Below are 23,625 nucleotides of genomic sequence, written 5' to 3'. Positions count from 1 at the left end.
ACTCCCGTTTTGTCAGGTATGCCATGTCGTGCCCTACAATGTGAAACCTGCTGAGGCAATAAGGTACCTCTATCGGGACGTGTGTTTTTGAGTGCTGCTTGGGATGAGAGTGTGGACGTGGAAAGGCGTGTCTTTTGTGCGGGGGGCGGTGTGACAAAAGCTCAGATGAAAGTCAGAGTTCGAGAGGATATCTCGTCGAGCAAGTAAGCACAGACCTTTGTGTTATTTGAAAGTGTATACTGACTTCGAAGAAGGCGCCCTAGATGCATTCCAGCGTTGGGTCTAGGCGAACGGTATGAGCGAACAACAAAACACACAGATCGCCCTCTCTGCCCCACAAGAGCGACACACTACTTTAGTTAAGTATTACCCAAACCTACTGAGGAATTGTGTACTGAGTTCCTCAGTAGTGAAGAAGAGCTTGCAGACTGACGCCTTCATGATGGAGCAGCACAGGACCGAGTCTCTGGAATATTAGTCGTGATGAAGAAAGAAAGGACACTGCATGGGAACTTGCAGCAGTTAACAGAAAAGGCTCCCAACAAACAGTTATTCTGTGCTTCTTGTGACTCTGTGGATTTGGCACCCTTTTCGAAGTACCAGTTGAAGAACGGTCATCGCAGAATGGATTCTTCTTGATATCTCGGTCCGGCACCCTGGTGAGTGGACTTGAGGGAGTCGAATCGTGTCTCTGGAGGTCCAGCAGAAGTCCACCAAAGTTTCAGTGAGAATATGTGTTAAGGAGAATTCTCTCTTTAGGCTGAATTTCCTAACCCAGTGAGTCCCCCAGCAGCTTTGCTGGATTTCTGGAGTTTGTTTTTTTTCTCCTGCCAAGAGTGAGACTTTTTTTTTAATTTTCTTTTTTTTCCCTCCCACTATTGGACATGATTTATGGTGTTCCTTTGACTGTTAATGTGTTTTATGGGCTATGGGGTCCCTTACTCCATAGGGTCTCGTGTGTTTTTACTATGTGTGTTACACAGCATCCTCCGTGCATTGACACAGGGGTGTCATAGTGACACCCCACCATAGACTCCATACCCTGGGACTGACTCCTGTCTCCCAGGGCATGTAAAGTCACCATTGGCTTTACTAGTCCCAAATTATTAACAGAAACCAGTACAAACCATCATATTGTGGACGTACTGGTCGGGGCAATTCGATTGCCCCGGGGTCTGTTAGTCGAGGGGGCACGTCTCCGTCCCCCCTGATCGAGTTTTGGCTGGTGGCAGTGGATACTACTTTTTATATTCAACCGCGAATATATCCCTATGGGATTTTCCCATTTTTCGAGGCTACCAACTTTAATTATTTAATTCTCATAGCCTCGAACATACCGCCGGTTTATTTATTTAATATTAATTCACCGGTTGGTATTTTTTGCCAGGACTCTATTCTAAAATGGCGTCTGTGTTCTCTTCTGTGACTCCAACCCAAGTCGAGCCCTTTGTTCCACTTTTTGGCGGGCTTCTCCACAGAAGCCTCCAAAAGTGGTGCCACTCTGTCTGGGTACCACAGAGGGTGTGGGAGGGGATTTAGGCACCCTGGACTGAGTTACCTTGGTAACTCAAGTCGCACTCTTGTGTGATTGGCCCAAGTGCCATTTAGCATGTTTGACAGCTAGGCTGAGTGAATGGGGGTGTGCTGCATAAAAGCAGGGCTTTGGGGACTGGAACTTCAGAAGTCGCCACAGGACCTGAGAATCCGACGAGGGAGAAGCTGAGCCGACCTACCACGACGACACCACCGGTGGAGCCCTGCGGAACCCACTCGCCACTTCCCGATGACAGAGAAGATCTCCCGGCTGGAGAGGCTTCTTCCCCTGACTGGTGGGCACAACCAGTTTACCTTCTCTTCGCACCCCAGACCGGCTTGCGGTGGAATTGCCCGTGCCAAGCACCCTGGCAACCGCATAGGCACTTACCACTGGACCGTGAATCAAAGGACCGCTCCTTTTACCTGAGAAACTCTGCGGCTGGTTTCTTCCCTGGCAGTGCAACAGACTCCTGTCTTCCTCCCCGACGAGATCCTCTCTTCCCCCGGACGAAGCACCGACTTGCATCCGCTGCCAGGAACAACTACCCCGCTGGAGTATTCTCACCACTTTAAGGTACCGTGTCCGCCAGGCCTCCCTTTCTAAAGATTGCTACAAGGTAATAATAACCCCTTAACCTTCTGGACTGGGATGGCCGTCTTGACCTTCTAACCGGTCCCTTTCTTTGGTCCAACTCTTTTTGAACCTTTTCAAGACTTTTGTGCACTGCCACCGTGTGACCTTGGACACATTTAGTTTGATCCTCTTAAAGTGGATCCAGCCTACTGAACTCTAACTTCACGGTTTTATTTTGACTTCATCTCTTGTTGTGTTATTGTAAAAGTCTTGGGCCCTGTTTCAATTTATTCTCTGCTTTTCTCTCCCTTTTTAAAACGAATTATTAGAGTGCCATCTGCGTTAAGCGCTCACCGCTGTCTGAAAATAAGTGGGGCTTTACTTAAGAATTGTCTAATATTCTTCTAAGGGAGTGTATATCTTTTAGTGACCGTGTTTTTGAATTGCTTACTGTTACTGCCTGTGTGTTTTTCTAGATGTGGTTTTAAATAAATATATCTCTTTTTACACCAAGCCCTGGTCAGTGTTTACTTGTTCTACTGTGTTCTTTTGACCTATTGTGAATACTCTATATACTGCATAACTCTTCTTGAGGGAAGTCTGAGTGCTCAGCCACAGCTACCAAGTGAATCTGTGTGGTACAGACTGCTACCAAGTGGGTTTACTGCCAAACACCTGTAGTCTTAAATCTTTTGCAGTGGTCCCATAGGGAACTGCACAGGTTTCTGCCTAACAGTATGGCTTCAGAAGACATTGCACAGCACTTTTATTTATTTTATTCAAATTTGTAAAGCGTGCAGCAGCCCTAAGGCATAGTGGCACTTGTTACAGAGAGTGGCATCTTTGTTACAGCGCTATACACTATACTTTACAAATAGTGTGGTATTACATACAAAGTATATACAATTACAGTTGAAGGGAATTAGGAGGAGAAAGAGGTTTAAGGAAGGAGAGAAAGGGTAAGTAGGCAAAGGAACCTTTGAGGCTCTTGCAGAAAGCAGGGAGGGAGGTCTCAGCTCTGAGGGTGGTAGGTAGTGAGTTCCATAGTTTCGGGGCTATGTAGGAGAAGCTAATCCCTCCTGCTTTGGCTCTACGGATGTAAGGGATATGGAGTTGATTGGCGTACGGCGTTCTTGTGGGATGTGTGGAAGATGTTCTGGATATTGATTCCGTTAGGTATGACGGTGCTGTGTGGTTGATGCATTTGTGCGTGATAGTGAGGATTTTGAGTGAGATGCGGTCTATAATAGGAAGCCAATGTGCTGCCTGTCTGACTTTGGAGATGACGTCCCGTCTAGGGATGCTTAGTGCTGCTCTAAGGGCATTGTTTTGTGTAGTTTGGAGTCTGTTTAGGTTTTTTGTGGCTGTGCCTGCTAGAGCATTACAATAGTCTACTTTGGAGCCTATGGTTGCTCTAGCTATTGCGAGGCAGTTTGGTTTAGAGAGGTACGTTTTTATGGCATTTTTGAGTTTGGTGCTCTATGCTGAGGCGGAGGCGATGGCACTGACTTGTTTGTTCATTGATAAAGTAGCATCAATGTGAACGCCTAGCGTCTTGACAGACGACGAGACTGGGATGATGGAATCATCCATGTTGAAGTTGGAGTATTGGATGTCAAGTTTGGCTTAGGAGGCTTTTAATCCGAGGATAAGAATTTGTCTTCTCCCCGTTTAGGCATAGACCGTTGGCTGCCATCCAAGCTTGGATTGTGGAGTAGATTTTAAGTAATGTGGTAGTGTCTTGGTCGTAAGACCCAGACAGTGGTAAGCATACTTGGGTATCAGCATAATTAGTATATGCTATACCCAGTGAATCAAGTAGGTCAAAGAGATGCTTTGTAAAAAGGTTGTATAGAGTCGGGGCTGTGCAAGAGCCTTGAGGGACTCAACAGTGGATGTGGTGGGGCCCGTATTCGCCATGTTGGAGAATACCTTCATTGCTCTGCCTTCAAGGAAGGAGGTGATCCACGTGGTTGCTTGTTTGGAGAAGTGAGCCGCCTGTGTAAGGTGTGTGGTCAGGGTCTTGTGATCAACCAGATCAAAGGCTGCAGAGAGATCTAGGAGTAGGAGGAGGGCTGGCTTATGATCTGAGTGATTTGGTTCTTTAGGTCTAGTAAGGCCGTTTCAGTTCCGTGACCTTTGCGGAACGCAGACCCAATATGGAGTTGGATTCCAAGTAGAGTTGGATCTGGTTATGAGCCGCCTTGTTGAGAATTTTGAGGAGGAATGGAACAATGGTTATCGGCCTATAGTTATTGGGCTGTGCTGGATCTAGTGATGCTTTGTTTAGGAGGGGGCATACCCAAGCTTCTTTGAGGCTGTCAGGAACAATACCTGATTTGAAAGAGGCATTTATGAAGGCAGTTAGGATGGGGGCGAGATCCTTGGCACATTCCTTGATGATTTTGGGAGGGCAAATGTCCCCTTTGCAGAGAGATGGCTTGAGATGGTTAATGAGATCAATGACCTCTAATTCCGAGGTGTCCCTAAACGAGAATTGAGTGTGGGAGGGTGGAGTGACATTTGGGATGGTGGAGGCAACTGTTGGCTGCTGGGGAGGGCTGTGTAATGGCCTTGGATTCGTTTTTGGAGCATGTCTATTTTATAAAGCAAAGCGGTCTGGATGCTGGTGCACCAGGATTTATCTTTAATGATGTCATCTGTGCTAGTTGGAGGTGTGATAAGTTTGTTGAAGATGGTGAATATCTCTTTGGTTCTGGAGTTCGCTTTGGAGATCCTGTCGTTGAAGGAATTGGTTTTGGCTGAGATGTGATTGCTTCTTTGTAATGTGCAACTATCTGTTTGAAGTTATTTTTGGTTGAGTCATTGGGGTTAGTCTGCCATTTTTTAAGTGCTTCACGTTTATTTGAGCGAAGGGCATGGAGCCCTACCGTAAACCATGAGTTGCAGTGGAAATATTTTTTTTTCTTTCTTACTTTTGAGTGGTGCTATGGAGTTTATAGCATTGGTGAGCGTATCTTTAATGATGTCTGCTAGCATGTTAGGATCCTGTGAGAATGGGGGTGCTAGGCATGGGGTGTCAAGGTATGGTCGGAGGTTATCCGCATTAAGTTTTTGGTTCTTCTTGCTTGTGCTGGCGGGGCCTGTGTGAGGGTTTTGGTGTTGGGGGTTGTGGGGATAGTGAAATGGATGCATTTGTGGTCTGTCCTGGGGTAGGCAGAAATCAAAGTGATGGAGGATGCGCAATTGTGATCCAATATCCAATCTAGGGTGCAGCCTTTGGAGTGAGTCCGGCTTGAAATGTTTTGGGTAAAGCCTAGGTCTCCCAAATCTTTAGCTAGTGCTGTAGCAGGTTTATCCTTAGGGTCATTGAAGCCTAGGTTCAAATCCCCAGGAGTAAGATTTTGGAGGATTTTTTGATGTTATTGCTAAGTAGGTGGGTGAAGTGATCTTGGAAATCGGAGGGGAGGCCTGGAGGTCTGTATAGTATGTGCAGGTTGATGGTGTCATTGGGTGAAAGAGTTAATTTGGCTGATAGGAAGTCTGCATTACCTTTCCAAGTGCTAGTACTGGGGTCTGATGGTTAGAGTATCTTTGTAGATAAGGGCTACTCCTCCCCCTGTTTTGTCAAGTCGATCCTGTCTAAGGATAGTATAACCTATAGGTAGGGCAAGTGTGACGGCAGGGCCGTAAGAGTCATGTAGCCAGGTTTTGGTGATGCCTAGTAGGTCCAAATTGTGGCTGGCTAAGAGGTCATTTATTTCCAGGGCATGTGCGGGAAGCAAACGTACATTGAGTAATCATTTGAGGTGCCGGTGGGATGTGTTTTTTCTTTGCTTTTGGTTGTTATCTGGTTTGGTTTTGTGTGGGATGATGCAAGGCTTAGTGCGCACGGGTGCACGGTTGATGTAGAGTGGTATGGTAGCGGTTGAGCAGGCATGACTGTGGTGGGTTGGAGATCTCTGAGCAGTGCAGCTGCTTAGTCTGAGGTTTCTGCTGGTGGAAGGTAATGGGGATCCGATTCGGAGTGTAGGTAGTGTACGGCTTTTAAGTCTGTGAAGTCTGGCATGTGTTAGGGGGCTGGGACAATGGGAGGCCAATGTCAACTGGGATGAGAGATGCTTTATTCTCCTCTGTGGGGCAATCCTGGGAGTGCATCGGTATGTATGGAGCCATAGCGATGTGTTGGTGCGTGAGGAGGATTGATGGAAATCATGGTAGGGTGAGACTGCGTATGCCAGATGGACGGCTACATAGAGGGAGGCAAGGATTGTAAGTGTGTTAGGGTGTACGTTGTGTGCAATGTGAGTGACCTTAGTCAGCATGGTGGAGAGTACAATTGATGATGGTGTCTCTTTTCGTACACTGTAGTGGATGGGCTGATGCAGATAGAGCTAGAAGATTTAAGTAGTCAGTGTGATAGGACTTGGGTAACAGTTTAACCAAATGCAATATAAACTTTGTGAGTACACAATGCGCACGTACATAGATGGGCGTGTGCTCAATATATTTAACAATTCAACATCAATACAATTCTATATTAGTATTAGACACTGGTAGAGCCTGTACATCATGATCTCGTGTGGCCTATAGATATAGACAGTATATGACAGTACCTATGACATGATATAAACAGTTGAGTGGTACGACCCTATGTCACAGTCTGAATGTCGAGTGATCCAAATAGCTTGTGTGGCTTATAGATAACGACAGTGGTGCTTATAACAATACAAAATAGAGCAGCAAATGAAACGTAAACAATTTGCATGTACGCTTGTACTAGATACATATCATAAGGGCGAGGCTTAGTCAGTACACATATGAGAATGCTCGTCTTAGTGTAATGTGGCAAGGATAGATCGGCACATTATTACGATATCCTGCTGCTACGATGGAATAAATGGACCATTGCAGCGTCTAGCAGACAATTGTCACGGATGCGGATGGTGCTCCGGGCACGGCGTCCGGCATTCTGCCTCTTAACTTAGATGGGGGTCAATCAGAGCCGCGTGGGTGGCCCTACGGCCCCGGGCAGCCACGATAGTCCAAGACAGGAATATGTCCTTAGGTGTAGTTCCTTGTGTGGGCGGTCCAGCTTGCGCCTATCCGGCAATTGGCACCGGATGTTATGCGAATGGTGCACCAATGAGAAGCGAACCAGTAGCAGCTGTGCTAGTAACCTAGCAACCCTAAGCAACATGGCTGGCAGCGGCCATCTTAGGGGCAGGCCTCGTGTCAGCCCGATTCAAAAATAATATTCAGCGTGCAACAAGCTCAAATAAGATTAACAGTGCTGAGCAGTGTGCACAGGAGAATGAAGAAAGATGAAAGCCAAGTGCAGATCGGCTACCTTGTGGTGATTCTGCTTCGCTTGGAGACTTTGCTGCGATGTCCCTAGAAGGGGGCAGGGGATGGGCTCCTGCCCTCCCTCGATGCAGCTGGGGGTGACACCCTCTGGCTCGAGGTCCCAGGCTATTGGTGGTTTGCAGCCCAGGATGGTCACAGCATGTTGAGGGATGGCTCGTTTTGCAGGTCGTCTCAAGACTGAAGAGTCCCAACAGTCTGTGTCGAAGTCGCCGTCATCTGGACTCCTAGGTTGCATGGGAGAAGGGGTCAGAACAGGCTCTGGTTACACAGCAGGCATCTCCGGTTGCTGGTATCCGCTACAGCCATCTTCTCTTCCTCTTCGGATTCAGCTCCAGTGGCCGACTTGTCTTCGGCTTCCAGAATCGGACAGTTATACAGGAACCCACATACAACTTCTGTAAACTCTCCCTGGGGTTTACAGAAAGGGGTGGGTGGCTGTCCATTTGGGACAGCCAGCCCTCCACTGGGAACTGGTTCCGCTCAGGCACACCAGAAGCCAAAGGGCTGCAGAGTTTGGGACTACTCACACACTTCCTGTCTTCACAGATACTCTGGAGCCTCAGCGGTCTACACAAAGGGTTCTCACCAAAGACAAAACATCAACTAGGACCTACCCCTCACCCCGAACTGCAGAAGGACGACCAAGAAGGGACAAGCAGACTAAAAATGGCGAAAAAAGAAGCTTCACAGCATGCATCTAATAACACAAAAGTAAGTAAAGTCTGTCCACTGCCACCAGCCATAATAGTAAGCTTGCCACAGTAACAGAAATGTTACGGCAGCAGTGACAAAGGAGTTCACCCAAGAGAAAATATAAGGGGATCCCAAGAGGGACATGCGAAAGGCCAAACAATTATTGTAAACTTGAATTCCAAAAATAAACTATGGAGAGACATAAAAAGGTCACTGATGAAGAGTAAAAGACGGCGTGAGTGGGGAAAAATATTTCCACTCACCCAGGAACATGGACAAATCATCACCAAGTCCAGCAAACAATTCTGGTGGTCTCACAGGTGAGGAAGATTTAGCATCTACCCTAACAACCAGGAGAAAGGGAGTAATTCTCCTAGTACAAGTCGAGGACTTGTGTTGAAGACACCATGGTAGAAGGGAGTCATTCCCCCTGGCCTTGTGGTGAACTGTACAAAGTAACACCAGGAGAAGGGAGGTACTATCTTGGTACCTGGCTAAGGGTTGTATTGGAGACACCAGGCGAAGGGAGTCATTCCCCCTGGTTTTATTCGGAACTGCGTAAGTTTACACCAGGGGAAGAGAGCCATTCTGCTGGGTACTGCATCAAGACTGGGTGAAGCCAGGGGAAGGGGAGATGTGCCCCCCCCGTGGCGTTCTGATCGGAAAAAACAATGTTTGAACACTGTTCCTGTCATGATGCCTACCCCCGGGGCACCAGACTAGGTCCAGCAACCCCGGAAGCAGGCATCAAGTTATTTTGAACAAGCCCAAAAACCCCTGCTAGGGGTTGTTTGGGTGCGGTCCTGGCGCCATAGCGCCAGGCTCACAGAGTAGAACTTACCTGATGCAGACCATGCTGCAAGCTTACCTGATGCATACCATGCTGCAGAGCTCTAGCCAAATGAGGCTTGGAAGGGACTATTTTACCTAGGGACTATTTTTTACTCGGGTGGGGCTGGGGAGGAATACTTACCTGGGACTACTTTGGAGGCTATTTAAACCACGCCCGAAGAGCAGCACACGCTTCGCATTATTCTGCATCCAGCAGTGTAACGCTCACCGTGTCTGCAAGCCTGCATCCAGCCTTCTGCCACGCCCGCCCCGAGTCTGCAGCTCCTAGAAAAAGGGAGGAACAGAAGGAGAAGAGGTTAGAATAAGAGCAAAACCTTCGATCCTTACCTGAATTCCGGATCCACCACGCCTTCGATCTGGAAGAAGGAAGCATTTTATGCACGCCGCCTCGCCCGCTGCAGCACCGCGCTGAACTCACCGGCCTTCGCAGCATCCTCACGATCCACTGCAGCCTTCTGCACGTTCCCGCTGCACTCTGGCACCTAAGGGGAACACAAGAACAGCAAAGGTGAGCCAAGGGAATAAACAGAGGCAGTAGTAACTACCCCCATAGACTTACCTGATTACCGCCAGGGTTACTATTCCTCTTCACGGGCCAGCGCAGTCTCCATTGCATCAAACAAAGGGACCTCTTCTCACCACAATAGACCTACCTAATTTTACCGCCGGAGGTAGTATTCCCCGAACTTCATATTTTCTCTCCATACCTGAATAAGGGAGCAAGCCACAGGTTACATTCTGGGCTTATTTTATTGAACTGTGTAGGATAAGCCAAATCCTTACCTGAACTTCGTCAGCTACCACGAGGAACTCTTCGCTGGGGTCAAGCTGCTAACTGCAAGAAATCGGACAAGAGTGAAAGTCAGACATGTGAACTCTTACGAACTACATACTTTTCGGAGTCAATATTGTTCTAGAACTCGACAATTACTTCGAGCCAGTGAAGCAACTGGTTATCAACGCGCCCCTGCGCTCAATGCAGGATGGAGAGCTCATCTTTTCAAACCATCAGGTGAGACTATAAGAGGGGACATCAAAGGTGATCTGTGGGGAGAACAGCGGGGGACGGGGGGGGATTTACGCTCAACCCCACGGGTGGTTAATTCCATTTCTCCATTTACAGAAGAATATTCCTACGGGCCAAGCAAACAAAGCTAGGTGGGCCAGACCAGTCCGTCATCTCGGCCCTACGCGTCACATTGGTGGAGACTGCAGCTGTCCAGTTCAGATCGACGCCTGTCGGAGCCAGGTGAGCGTAACAGTTCCAGAAGCAGAAGAAGGGAGCCATTCTTCTGAAGAAGGAACTTTCTGTTTGTTTATCCTTTAGTTATAGTGTGAGGGTTAGAGTAGGATTTTACACAGGACGGTGAAACTTTGATTTGATGGAGATTCTGACAATTCCTTTCATTTTGGTTCAAGCCAGGGGAATCTCCTCTTACAGATGGGGACAGTGAGCTTTTCTATTCAAGAAATACATTTATAACTAAAACCATGCAGTCTTCGTGTCGGCTTCCTTTTTTGACATCCTTACACTATATGGATACTACTGTGTTTTTGTTTTCTTGATAATTACAGTTTACCCGTACATTGTGTTTATCTGAAACATTGAGGTGCTCCTCCTTGCTTTTGTTGACCGGTATTCTATTGTACTCATATAGCACCTTTTCCTATTACTATGGTCGCAATGTGCTTGTGGTGGGAATACCCTCAGGGACCGCAGTCCAGAGTATGGGAAATTCTCAGAAAAGGCTTAGAAAGCGTGTAAAACATGCATTAGTTGATTTATTGTGAGAATCACTGTCACATAATTCTGGAATTGATTTAAGTTATTGAGGTGGTTGGAGTATAATGGCATATTCTGCTTATTACAATTTGGTGACCTGAAGACTGACTTTGGTCCGAAATGCATTGACCAAGCACTGTCAGCCTTGTGCATTTTTGAAGAAATAAAACTTCATTAAAGAGAAATGCATTTATTTATTTTTATTATGAAATATTTGTAAAAAATGTTTTTCATTGTTTTTGTAGTAGTTAAGACAAAAAATGTAGCAGCAACTGTTCTACACAGGCACATACAGAACCTTGGGAGGTTCCCCAGGTGTTTGTTTACGTTTTCCACTCATGGGCATGGTGGTTCTAGGATGCACCAAATAACATTGCAATAAATTCCCTAACATTATTGGACTTTATTGATTTGATAAGTATCAGGTTTGGTGGTGCCCGCCTTCCTCTTCTTAAATAATGCACCTGCCACTTTCCAAAGGTTGGTTCACCATGTCCTTTATGGGTTAGATGATTTCTGCATGGCATATCTTTGATATTCCAGTTTTTCAGCCCTACTTGAGAAGAACATGTAAAACCCCTTGGGGGTGTGTAAAATAAAATAAGTGTTTGAGCTCTCAAATGTGGTTAAGGATCATCTTTCCCTGATGTATAGGGACAGGAACAGGGGGAATTGGTGAACTGTAGATTAGGCCATGCAGTTCACGGTTCGAAATTGAGGAGCAGGAGCCAAAACAAGCTCCTGGGTGTCTGGCATTCATGCAGTAGGCAGGAGCTACCGTTGGGGAACCAGCAGAGAGTACAAAGCGCACTGAAAGTCTAACTTACACATGAGATGCACATTTGCCCATTATATATGTGAAAAGACTGGAGGGGGCTATCTGTAAATCTGCCCTCTATAGGATTGGGTAAAGCCACAGAACACTCCAGCCAGGGCTTTAGGTTTGGTGGCAATGGACGAGCAACCAGGCTTAAGCTTTCAGGAGGTGATGCGGGGTGGATCTTAAGTACAGCCAATCCCCAATGCCCCCACAAAGGAATGCCCACATACTGTGGCATGTGATAAAATAGCGTCTTTATATAATAACACTTTGTACTTGGAAATACTTATTCAAAGAATGGAAAAAGGAGTGTATATATGTGCCACCACACAATACTTAAATTCAGTAATAGATGCACTGCAAACGTTTTTAAATAGGCATGTGAATTCTTAAGTGGGGTGTATCTGCATAAAATAGGGAGGAAGCGCCGGTTAGTTGTGAACCCTGGCAGAATGCTTTATTTATACTAGATATACAATTCTGTGTGAAGATACCCCCCCCCCCTCCTTGTATCCCAACTGGGCAATCGGTAATGGTAAAGTTAGGGAGTAACTTATCTTGTCTTTTACAGGCCAGTTCAATAACCTTCAACTTTCTTTAAAAGGCTGTACCACCCCAAGTACCTGAGAGGCCACAGGAGAACATGATCCAAGACGAATCTGGGACCACTGGACGACTCCTGAGACTAGAAGATGCTCTTCCTTGTCACAGTACCTTTGGTGCTTTGGCAGGCAGAGTTTCCCGGTCTGACTTAACGATTCCCTCCGAGGATGAACCCCCGCCCCACCACCTTGGAAGAAGTAGCCACTGGGATGTTGAGTATAAGAAGAAAAATGGTACCAATGTCTTTCTGAAGTGCAGCAGTTTTGCTCTTCGTGGTGCTCACCTTTTGGTCTTTGATTTCTCTGACTGTAGAACTGTAGAAGTCCTGTGAAGACTTGACAGATGAGTAAGACCCCTGGAACCCTTCGATGACTTCTGCCGGCGACGGGTGCATAGGTCACTTTTGGTGTCATGGTTTTGGAATATCATGGTTGACTATCGGTTCTTTGGTGCTGCAGCACGGACCACTGGACGGCTTCTGGCGACCTGGACTTGACCATTGGAGTGGACCTCGGACCTTCACCAACTCTGCACCCTCAGGATGTCTTTGTTAGCTATAGGTGGTGGGAAACCCCCTGATGGACCTTCCTCTGAACTCAGCGACTCTGTACTCTCCCCGGCAGGAAAAAGTGATCAGTTATGATGGCAAGAATGCCCCTTGAAATGTTCTTGGGCAGTTTGGAACTTTTGCAGTTCTGGGTGTCCAGCAGCACTAGGGTACCCCCTCTTCTGGGCGATAGACGGCAACGGCTTCCAATGGTCACGAAACGCGCCTCTGGACCCTGGGTGACACCAATGGACTTCTTTGACTCAAGATGTCAGGCACTCCTCTTCAGGATTCATGAAGACCCCTTCTCCAGATGGCAGGCACACAGGACTGGCTTCTAGGGTACTTCTGATGAAGAGTAGCAGTTTGCACGATGGTCCCTTCCTAGCTCGAGGAGAGGTCTCCTTAGTCTCTGGATCAGTCCTTGGAAGAACACAGCATCTTTTGGATTACACGAAAGAAATGCAGCAGCAGCCTTTTCTTCCAGCTGAGCCTCAAGGAACAGCTTAGTCTTGCTTCCGCTTCTGAACAAATAGTTAAGTGAGACGTTCCCAGATATACACATCTGTACTCCATTCACTCTGGCTGAGCAAGGCTCAGTCAACCAATCGCGCAGAGGGTCATTCATGCAGGCAGGCAGCCAATTGGGATCAGACATTCCAGCCATTTACTCCACCCCGACACCCATTACAAAGAATGTGGATTGGGTTAAGTACCAAGCCTTTCAGCACACTACATTGCATTCATGTCAGTTTGTCAGGGCTGCCTCATTCATTGTGTGTCACACAGAAACCAGACAACCACAACAGATTGTGAGTTCACGTCAGATTCCATTCATATAGGTCCCACCCCCAGGGTGTACCCACAACACACAGTCCCTGGGAAGGCTCCAGTCAGTCTGTCAGGAGGCAGCCCCAGATCCATATTTGGTATTTCCACCCAACAGCCAGTCAGGAAGAAGGAATCAATGGATTCTATCGGGAATCCATTGATTCCTATGGCAGGGTTTGGGTGTCCCAAAAATGGAGGACAATCTGAGCCACTACCAAGTCAGCATGTAGCTGCCACCAGCCCATACACTGCTCTTTAGGCAACACACATGTGCCTAAAAATACACATAAGGGGTACAAGGGTGTACTCCCACCCATGGATGCCATAAGGGTATCCCATGGGTGTTGTTCACCAAAAGGAAAACATGAAGAGCTGCACTGCCAGAGGTCCAGGGTGGACCTCAGTGGCAGAAAACATAGAGAAAATACACAGAGAAGTGGGTAGGGCAAGGCCCTGTCCTCCATAAGGCTTTTCCAGCATCACAATATGATAAATTATATTTAAATGTGTCGTGTTTTTTTGTATTTACTTTTTTTTTTTTTACAACAATATTATATTGGGTTTTATATTTAGTACAACATACACAGCAGCAGATTAAATTTATCCAACACAATACTGATAAGTCTGTTATGTTATCGCAGTCTTTGAGTGTGATGACTGGTTGTATTCTTGCGTCAATGTCTAGTCTGTATCTTTGGTGAGTGGAGACAAGTTCTATTCCTGAGAAGCTGTATCTGGGGCTAAATGTTTAATAAAGTGGGGAGCATTGAAGACATCTGGTGAGTGGAGGTCCCATGGTGAGAGCCGGGAATTTAGCTGCGTAGTCCATAAAAGGGTCCCATGTATTTATGGTTCCATACAGGGAGCCCGCTCTTATTGCAGTGATTTTTTTGGCGACTGCTATGTCCCAGCATTTAGACCACCATAGGGCTGTAGAAGGGCCGCTTTTGTGTTTCCATAGTCTGGCCATCGCAATTTTTGCTGCGAGGAGAAGATGTGCGCATAGACAGGGGATTTGGCCGGAGACCGGGAATGCGCTGTTTCCTGTTTCGCCCAGTAGGATGATTCCTGGGTCCCAAGGTATTGTGAGACCGGAGATGTCTTTGATATGTTTTAATATTTCTTTCCAATATATCTCCGCTTTAGGGCATTCCCAGACCATGTGGAACAGTGTGCCAGGAACCGGGCATCCTCGCCAGAAGGTTTCGGAGATCTTCGGGTTGGCTCTGTGGATTTGAGTTGGGGTAACATAGTACCTATAACAAAGTTTATATCCCCCCTTCCCTATTCGAAATGCACTGGAAGCTTTTGTTCAACCTTGCCCATATCTTCCCCCATTCTTCAATTTCGATCTCTCGTCCCAGGTCCTTTTCCCACTCTTAACATGTATCTTTCTTTTTTCCCCGGGTCTGGCCTGTCCAATAGGCGATAGAGGTAGGATCTCATCCATCTATTAGCTGGGGACGTTAACAAGAGCTCCAATCCTATCCGTTCTCTGGAGCATTTATCTCGCGTCCCTCTGTGGGACAACCAGTGTCTAATTTGAGAATATCGGAATCTTTCACATTCCCCTAACCCAAATTTTACTTTACATCTCTCAAACGAGATGGGGGGGGGGGCCCATCTTCTAAAAATTCGTTAGTTGTGCTCAGTCCACCCTCTATCAAGGCCTGAAAACCGGATGGGGGATTCCCTGGCGAGAAGTCGGGATTATTCCAGATTGGAGTTAGGGGCCCAAGCGACCCACGGAGGCCCCATTTGCGGGCTGCCATTTTCCAGCATTGTACTGTTGTTAGTGTGGATCGGAGGGGACCGGTGTGTCTGTGACTTCATATTTGGTAAGTGTGGTAAGCTGGAAGGTGTGGTCGGGGACCAGGCTTCTTCAATTTGTGTCCACTTCGGGGGGTCTGGTTCTTGCACCCAGGAGAATGCGTGCGATAGTTGGGCGGCCAACGTGTATCTGGCCAGATCGGGTACTCCCAGCCCCCCTTGTGCTTTCCCCCTCATAATACGTTTACCGATTCGAGGCCTTCCACCCCCCAGCCCCCCCCCCCCCCCCCCCCCCTAGACAAATTCTTGTATTTTCTTCTGAAGGGCTTTTAGAGCAGGACCTGGGATCTGGATTGGTAAGGCTGTACAGTGGTATAGCCACCTGGGGATTAAGTTCATTTTAATGGCCGTTATTCTCCCGAACAATGATATTTCATGCTGCTTCCACCTTTTGAGATCGTTTTGGAGGTTACTGATTAGTTGAGGGATGTTACTTGAATATAGGCGTAGTGGGTCTTTTGCGATGTGTACCCGAGGTATTCGATTGGACCGGACGCCCACGGGATTAGTGTTAGAGGGGCTAAGGAAACTTTTTCTTACGAGGAGATGTTAATGGTGAAGGCAGTGGATTTGGCTAAGTTTACTTTGAACCCTGACGGGGTGCCAAAAGCTTTAATTTCTGCCCATAGTGCTTCTAATGATGTTGCCAAGTTGGATGCTGTAATTAGGACATCGTCTGCATACGATGCGATTTATATTCATGACCACCCACCGTTCGCCCCGTTATGCTGTTGTTTTTGCCTAATTTTAGCCGCAAAGGGTTCCATGGACAGGGCGAAAATGAGGGGTGAGATCGGGCATCCTTGCCTAGTGACCCTAGATATGCGTATGCTTTCTGACTTGATGCCGTTGACCCACAGTTGCGTTTTTGGAGCTTGATAGTTGGCCATAACCCATGTAATAAAATTAGGACCAAATCCGACATGTTTAAGAACTGCTCAGATGTATCCCCAGTCCACCCGATCAAAGGCTTTTTGGGCATCTACCGAAATAACAGCCAACCCAACCTTCAGTTTGTGGGCACTTTCGATTATGTTTATTGTTCTCCTAATGTTGTCGTGAGTGCTCCTTCCCGGGATAAAGCCTGTTTGGTCCCGATTGATTAGCGATGGGAGGGACCGGGCCTAGTCTCCTAGATAGTACTTTGGAGAAAATGTTTCCGTCATTGTTCATCAGTGAGATCGGCCTATAAGAGTCAGGTGATGCAGGGTTTTTTTCCCGGCTTAGGAAGTAAGATTGTAAGTGACTCGGCCATAGATTCTGTAACTGATTTTGTAGTTAAAAAGTAGTTGAACAAGGCTGCCAACTGTGATGCTAAGATTCTGGAATATTTTTTGTAGAAGTTTGCCGAGAAGCCATCTGGCCCAGGCGCAGTTGATTTAAGAGATTTGATGGCTTCAATAACCTCTTCAGTGTCGATGGGGTCTTCCAGGGCTTCTAGCTGTGAGTTTTGGGTGTGCATCTCATTTAGGTATTCAAGCAAGGCGTCTAGAACTGTGGGGTCGCCAGACATTACAGATTTATGGTGCCTAACTAATTCCTTGATTTTGTTTTTTTTTTTTTTTTTTGCCTCAGAGTAGTGTAGTTTCCCGGTCTTCAGCCCGCAACTTGAGAATGTTGTTTCGGCTGTGGATCTTTTTTAGTTTCTGTGCTAGGACTCTGTTCGCTTCATTTCCTTTACTATAGTAGAATTGTCTGGTAAATGCTAGCGACTTGGCAGTTCGGTCGGCACAGTGCATTTCTAAAGCTATTTTAACTTTCCTCCGGTCTCTTCCTGTCTTTCTGGAATATCGCATCTTTAATTCATTTCCCAATCGATTTACTCCCGATTCCAACTTCGTTGTTGCAATGGTCGATATTCTCTTCTGTTCAGCCCCTGCACTTATCAAGGAGCCTCTGACTACAGTTTTCATTGCGTCCCAAATGATACTGATAGGGGAATTTTCTGTGGTGTTTTCTTTAAAGTAGTTGGATATTGTGGTTTCCACTTCGGATCTGATACTTTGATCCAAAAGTAGGGAGTCATTTAGTTTCCAGTACCTGTGTGTCGGGGATTTTTCACCCGACACAGCTAGATTAATTGAAACTGGGGCATGGTCTGAGATCATGCAGGTGTGGATATTAGCCATGTTTAGGCATGGGCACAGTATTCCGGATATAAGGATCAAGTCTATTCGTGAGTACCCTTTATGCACAGGGGAATGGCGAGTATAGGCTCTCGATGTGCCAATTTAATATTCTCCATGCGTCGGCAGTCTCGGTTTCTCTGAGCAGTTTGGCTAAGGATACGGCTTGTGAGAAGTCTTTGTTCGTGGGAGGAAGAGTTTTGTCAACTTGTGCATTTGGTACGCAGTTAAAATCGCCGCCGATGATAAGATGCCCAACTTGAAAAGCTTAGATTTTCGGGATTAGGTTCGCGATGTAACTGGCTTTGGACGTGTTCGGCCCGTAGATTGTTGCGATTGTGATAGGGAGTTCCTCGAATAGGCCTTTGAGCAGGAGAAAGCGGCCCTCTGGGTCTCTTTTTATTGTGATTTTTCATAAGGGGACTCTATCGCTTAGTAATATCGCCACGCCTCTTTTCTTCTTCCCAGCTGTAGCGAAAAAGGCTTGCTTGTATCTGCTAAATTTTATTTGATGTTCATCCTCCTGTAGTAGGTGAGTCTCTTGGAGTAATACAATATCCCCAGATAGTTGCCCTAGCCTGTGTTCTACTGACCGATGCTTTCTAGGTGAGTTGATACCTTGGACGTTCCAAGAAAGTACGCATATCTCGCTTATGTCAGCCATCGTACAATCCGTTTGGGCCTAATGTGCAATGTCTTTTGGTCCGTGGCTGAGGACGCGAGCCTTTTGGACGTGTATCGTATTTGTGTTGGTATTGAACTTGTCTTGTTGTTGCTGTTGTATGTTGCAGGTCTCTCAGAACCCTTACCCACCCCTCCCACCCCCCACCCCTTAACTAGCTGGTAGGAGAAACATCATCCTACTACCGCTGGGAGAACTGGTGACGCCAATGCGCCTGATATTGGCCAACTGGGCCGCCGAAGTAAAGAATAATGTTGTAAGTAGTGCTCTCGCTTTTGGTAAAATGCATGTTATTAATTTAACTTTAGGATTTGCCACAATATAATTCAGAGGGAGTGGTTGCCTGCGGCTTGAGGGTCTACAGTTGCGTGCAGTGTCAGGACCTTTTCATCATGTGTCGGCATCTTTCTTAGGAGGAACACGGGGTCTACGTCGTCTAGAGGCTTTTGACCATCCCTCTCCTGGGGGACTGTCTGGGGGGGTGTGGGCTGAGACTTCAGGTTCGGAATCCTCTTCCGTGCTCTTACGCTCCATAAATTTGTTTGCCTCTTTCATGGATTGTATGTTTTTGGGATCCCTCCCGTGTGAATCTTACTGATGTTGGAAATTCCCAGTGGTACGAGGTCTTCCTTTCGCGTAGCCATTCTGTCAGTGGGCGCATCGTTTGCCAGGTCCTGGTACAGAGATATTGCCGTTCCTTGGAAGGTGATTTGGGGCATCTGTCTTGCTTCGCGCATAATTTCTTCCTTTATTTGGAAAAAGTGCACCCTCACTAGGACATCAGGGGGGAACTTGGATGTTTTTCTCGGAGTTGTTCTATGTACCCGGTCCAACTCGAGGGGTGCATCATCTGGGAGAGTGATTATGAAACAGAGAAGGTTCGAGACATAGGATTTCAGATCCGTGTCTGGGATTGAGGATGGGATACCCCGTATGCAGATGTTGTTCCTACGTGAGCGGTTTTCCGCGTCTTCTTGCTTTGCTTCGACGATGGAGCATCTCTCTTCTAGGGCTAATATTCGATCTCTGTCATGCTCCGTCTCAAATCTTTGATCGCAGACCTCCGATTCTAGTTTGGAGGTTCGGCGCTCCGCTTCCCCTATCCTTTTGTCCAGCGAGTCGATTTTCTTTGATACTTCTTCTGTGCTTTTTTGAATTTCCCTGGTTAGCGCTGATAAGATCTTGCAGGTCAGCTTTCGTGGCAACTTGTGGTGGATTCTGGTCAGGTGCTGCTGAAGAGGGCGTTTCTGGATTTTGCGGGCTCCTTTCTGGCTTTATTGGTGGAGGAATTAACCATGAGGTTGGCAATGTCTGCCTGCATGGTCGATTTCCCGCTTCGTGACATTGCGCTTGTAAGGTGCCTGCCTTGACGCGGTGTTCGTGCGGCAGGTCTGCTACCCCCACAGAAACTGGGGACTCGCCTCGACACCCAGGGCCCCCGGGCCGCACCAAATTGGCACCGACAGGGGTAGAACGGAGGGGAGCCCACTCCCGGAGTACTGTTGCTGCTGGGTATTCTGGCGGAAGGTTGCTGTTGGACTGGCCTAATTCGGTCTTAGGAAGGGTCGGCGGGAGAGGGCACCGCTGGTGGGGCTTCAGGCCAGGCGGGTGTAACTGTGTCTAGTTGGGGGGGAGGGGGGAGTTGTGGGAGGGGGCCCCTCTTGAATGGTGATGTTGTGGCCCACTTCTGGGCACTGTAGAAGACTACTCTTCCCCCCCGCCCCCCAACTCCTCACCTCATGCCGTGGGACCCGGGCTCTCTCGTAGCTCTAGTAGGCCCACAGTTGCCTGAATCAGCCCTGATGGGATGGATCCCACGGCCTGTTAGCTGTAGGGGAAGGTCCTGCAGCACCTCGCCAGCCCAGCGATGTGGCTTACGTCGGGTCAGGCAGCGTATGAATCCCTCAGGTCTCGGCGGCCTCGGGGTGGTGTCGGTCCTGTGTTGGACCCTCAGGAGGATTCCATGGCCGGGGCGAGGGGCCCCCACCAGGTGCGGCGTGAAAGGCGCCAATCTGGTCACCCACGGGTAGCTCCAGTGGCGGGAAACTCGCCCGCCCCGAGACAAAGCGCCAGACAGCAGCAGCAGAGATAAGGAGCCCGGGGGTGGCGGGCGAGCGGCGGATGGTCCGTGCTCTCCGCATCGCAGGGTGGTGGATCACCGATCCTATGCCGCCGGCCGGAGCAGCGCTGCCTCGTAGCCTGGTGGATCACCGATCCTATGATGCCGGCCGGAGCGGCGCTGCCTCGTAGCCGGGCACGGTTTTATTCGTACATACCTTCTTTTCTTTGGGCGATGTAGCTGAGTAGCTGTGTGTTGAAAGCTTTCGACGGCCAGAGATATGTCTAGTTCATTCGTCCTTCCCCCTGTGGGCGAATGCCTCGTGGTGTGGTGGCCATTTTGCTGCGAACGGGTCCCGGTCCGAGGAAAAGGTTAAAATCATGTCAGATCAGGCACGGCTGATGTCGTCCTTCGAACTATACCATCAGAGAGGCTTCTGACACAAACCGTATAGTTTAATTAAAACTGGGGCTAGGAACGAAGATATGTAGTGTGGCGCATTGGGCCAGGCAGGAGCTCTTAGGAAGCCATGCCGGACGCTTTGGCTCCAAGCCACGCCCCCGTATTTACCTTCTTAAGCACTGTTAATCATTTATGCATGTTTGTGAAGCACCTGTTGGCCCAAAGTGCCAAACGTAGCTCCTGGTAACTGTTGGTTTTCAGCTAACCAGGCTGTCCTAGGGTAGAAGCAGGAGCTAAATGGCTCCAAGTTCCCAGCAATTTCGAACCCTGCAGTTGAATATGGTATTAGACAACCTACAGTGCACTGTCGGTACTGATGAACCGTTCTGGGTTCTGCTGATTAAAAATCTCTACTGCCTATGCTTATGTAAAGGAGATGACCATCTTCCTTGCATGCTGTTTTTTTAAAAACATTTTTTTATTGTTCTGTCTTGTCATGGATTGGCATACACCTTCCTCCAGCTCTCTAACCCCCCCTTCTCATCATTTATTTTTCTCCCCTACCTGCCCAGGTGTTAACGGAGCAGACTGTTCGGGTACTGATTCTTATCCCCACAAAGGAGCTAGGCCAGCAGGTTCAGCAGATGATTCGCCAGTTGACTAGCTACTGCTCCCGGGATGTGCGTGTTGCAGATGTTTCTGGCCAAGTGGATATCTCTGCGCAGAGGTGAGCATCTGAAGTGATAACCTGCTGCTGCCTCTTGGTGCTGCCTAACATAACCTTCTACCCGGTTTTGCTTGTTGAGGAGAAGAATCTGTGTTGCACTTGTTGTGACCATTATCCATCAGATGTTTTGGGCACAGAAAACGTAATTGAAGAAACAATTAAAAACAAACTAATTCTCTTTTCCGCTGGTTTACTTTTAACTACAGTCAATTGCCCTCCCCTCTTAAATGTGCATTCCTATGCTGTTCAAGTGATTTGACCTAGCCCAGCGCAAAATATAAAATTCAGTTTTTTTTTCCTCTCGCCCCAAATTCTAGCCAGTGAACTTGGAAAATACTTCCACGACTTTTCAATGTGATAGATGTTTTATACTGCATCTTTGGTCAAGGTTGCTAAAGGCTTACAGGTCTTTGATATTGAGTTTGAATTGTTTTAGTGGCGAAGAGATTCTTCTTTGCATTTTCAGAGGTTTTGGCCTGACTTTAGACTCTCCTGCCTCTGTACAGTGCAGGAATACTAACATGAGCCCTGCAAAGCAAGCCAATGATTTGGGGAAAAAATGTCTTCCTGAGAGTTTTAGGTGCATCCATAAAAAGAGCCTTCTTATTAATGGTTGCATTTGCCCCCTTCGCACAATTGACCCTACCATATCACCTAAATTGAGTTACTATTTACTGTTCTGTTTTTTTCAGACCCATTTTAATGGAAAAACCGGACATTGTTGTGGGCACCCCATCCCGTATACTTAATCACCTGCAGCATAAGAACTTGTGCCTGCGGGACTCGCTGGAGATCCTGGTGATCGATGAAGCAGATTTACTCTTCTCCTTTGGGTTTGAAGAGGATCTTAAAAGCCTGCTCTGGTGAGGTTGTCTACTTTAAATGTGGCGAATGGGAGAGACTGGTGTGTTGTGTGGGTTTCCTGTCCTTCTTTTACTTAATAAATTGAGGGGCGTTGAAGATGGACTATTTCATGCCCATGTTGGGATTTCCGTTTCACAGCTCATAATCTCTGCAACGCCACTTAATTGCCAACAAGTTTTTTTTTTTATTCAGATGGATATAGATTTCTTTCTGTAGAAGTTGTTTGTACATACTAAAATACAATGTTGGATGATGATATGAGTACTGCGATGAATGTCGTTCATGGTTTCTTGTAATGTTGTGAGGATAGCTTACTCCTAGTGCTTAATTATTTGTTTGGGATGCTTAGCAATGGCATATTTTGCTGTTTGTCTGCACTAAACTATATGGTGTATGCTCTGCTCTTTTGTGAAGCGCTTCATTCCATTAGGTTTGGTATGCTACACTGTTATGTTATGCTACACCATATCATGTTTTTAAGCTGTGGAAATCTGTTGGGTAATGTTGTGCTCAGTTAGGATCAAAATGTTCTTTTCCCAAATCGAAGTGTAAGTGAAGTAGAACCCAAGAGTGTTGCTGTTTTTTTTTTTTAACTTGCATTTGAATGTACTTATTCATTCATTTTGGGGGGCTGTGAGGGGAGAATATGATGTTGGTTTCCTTTTATCCTAGCTGGTTGGGTACTGTTATATTATGTTGAGGTTTCATTGTAATGTTTTGCTTTAAATCTCTAATATTTCAAGCACATTAAAGCAGCCATAAGGCAGCAGGTAGCACCTCCCCTAAACATAAAAAAACACAAGGTAGGCCTGGAAAATTAATCTGTTAACTAGACCCTACGCGCCTGTTTTTACCTAAAATTCGCAGGATTACCTCTATTAACAGCACACAGTAACTGCAGCCCAGATTGAGGCAGCTAGTAAAAGGATGGATTATGTAAATTAACCCCCTTAAGCACCCAGCCTCCGAGGATTCCTGCCTCACTCGCAACTATAACCATTCCCATATTGGTCCTAGCAGAACTTTGGAACCTCCAGGAAGCATCACACTGTCCTCTGCACCCATGGAAGTCCTTGTCGATATCACACTCAACCTTCAGTTACATGGGCCTGTATTTGCTTCCAGCGTTCACATCTATAGAACTCTGCCATCCGGGGCTTAGGGGAGAGTAAGTAGAAGGGCGTTGCCCTCTGTTTCTTGTGCATGGTTTCAATCTGCCTCCACTCACCATGATCTGCTGGAAGGCTCAAAAGCTGAAGATGCACACGCGCTGAAGATGCACACGCGCTGAAGATGCACACGCGCTGAAGATGCACACGTAGTAGTCTTTTGTCGCGCACATGCGCTAAGAACACACGTGCTGAAGAA

The 23,625-nt window shown here is 47.2% G+C and overlaps 1 protein-coding gene across 1 annotated transcript in view; it reads left to right on the top strand.

Moving 5' to 3' along the window:
• Positions 1 to 23,625, top strand: part of DDX56 (DEAD-box helicase 56) — a 786,153-nt gene that overhangs the window by 134,984 nt on the left and 627,544 nt on the right. The window contains exons 3-4 of the mRNA XM_069618962.1: positions 21,239 to 21,393; positions 22,086 to 22,256. Of these exons, the coding sequence (XP_069475063.1) occupies positions 21,239 to 21,393; positions 22,086 to 22,256 (326 nt within the window). The remainder of the gene's footprint in view (positions 1 to 21,238; positions 21,394 to 22,085; positions 22,257 to 23,625) is intronic.

This window comes from Ambystoma mexicanum, chromosome 10 (assembly GCF_040938575.1).
Source record: "Ambystoma mexicanum isolate Mex_15411 chromosome 10, UKY_AmexF1_1, whole genome shotgun sequence".
NCBI classification, from domain to species: domain Eukaryota; kingdom Metazoa; phylum Chordata; class Amphibia; order Caudata; family Ambystomatidae; genus Ambystoma; species Ambystoma mexicanum.
This window is presented reverse-complemented; position numbering and strand designations above follow the sequence as displayed.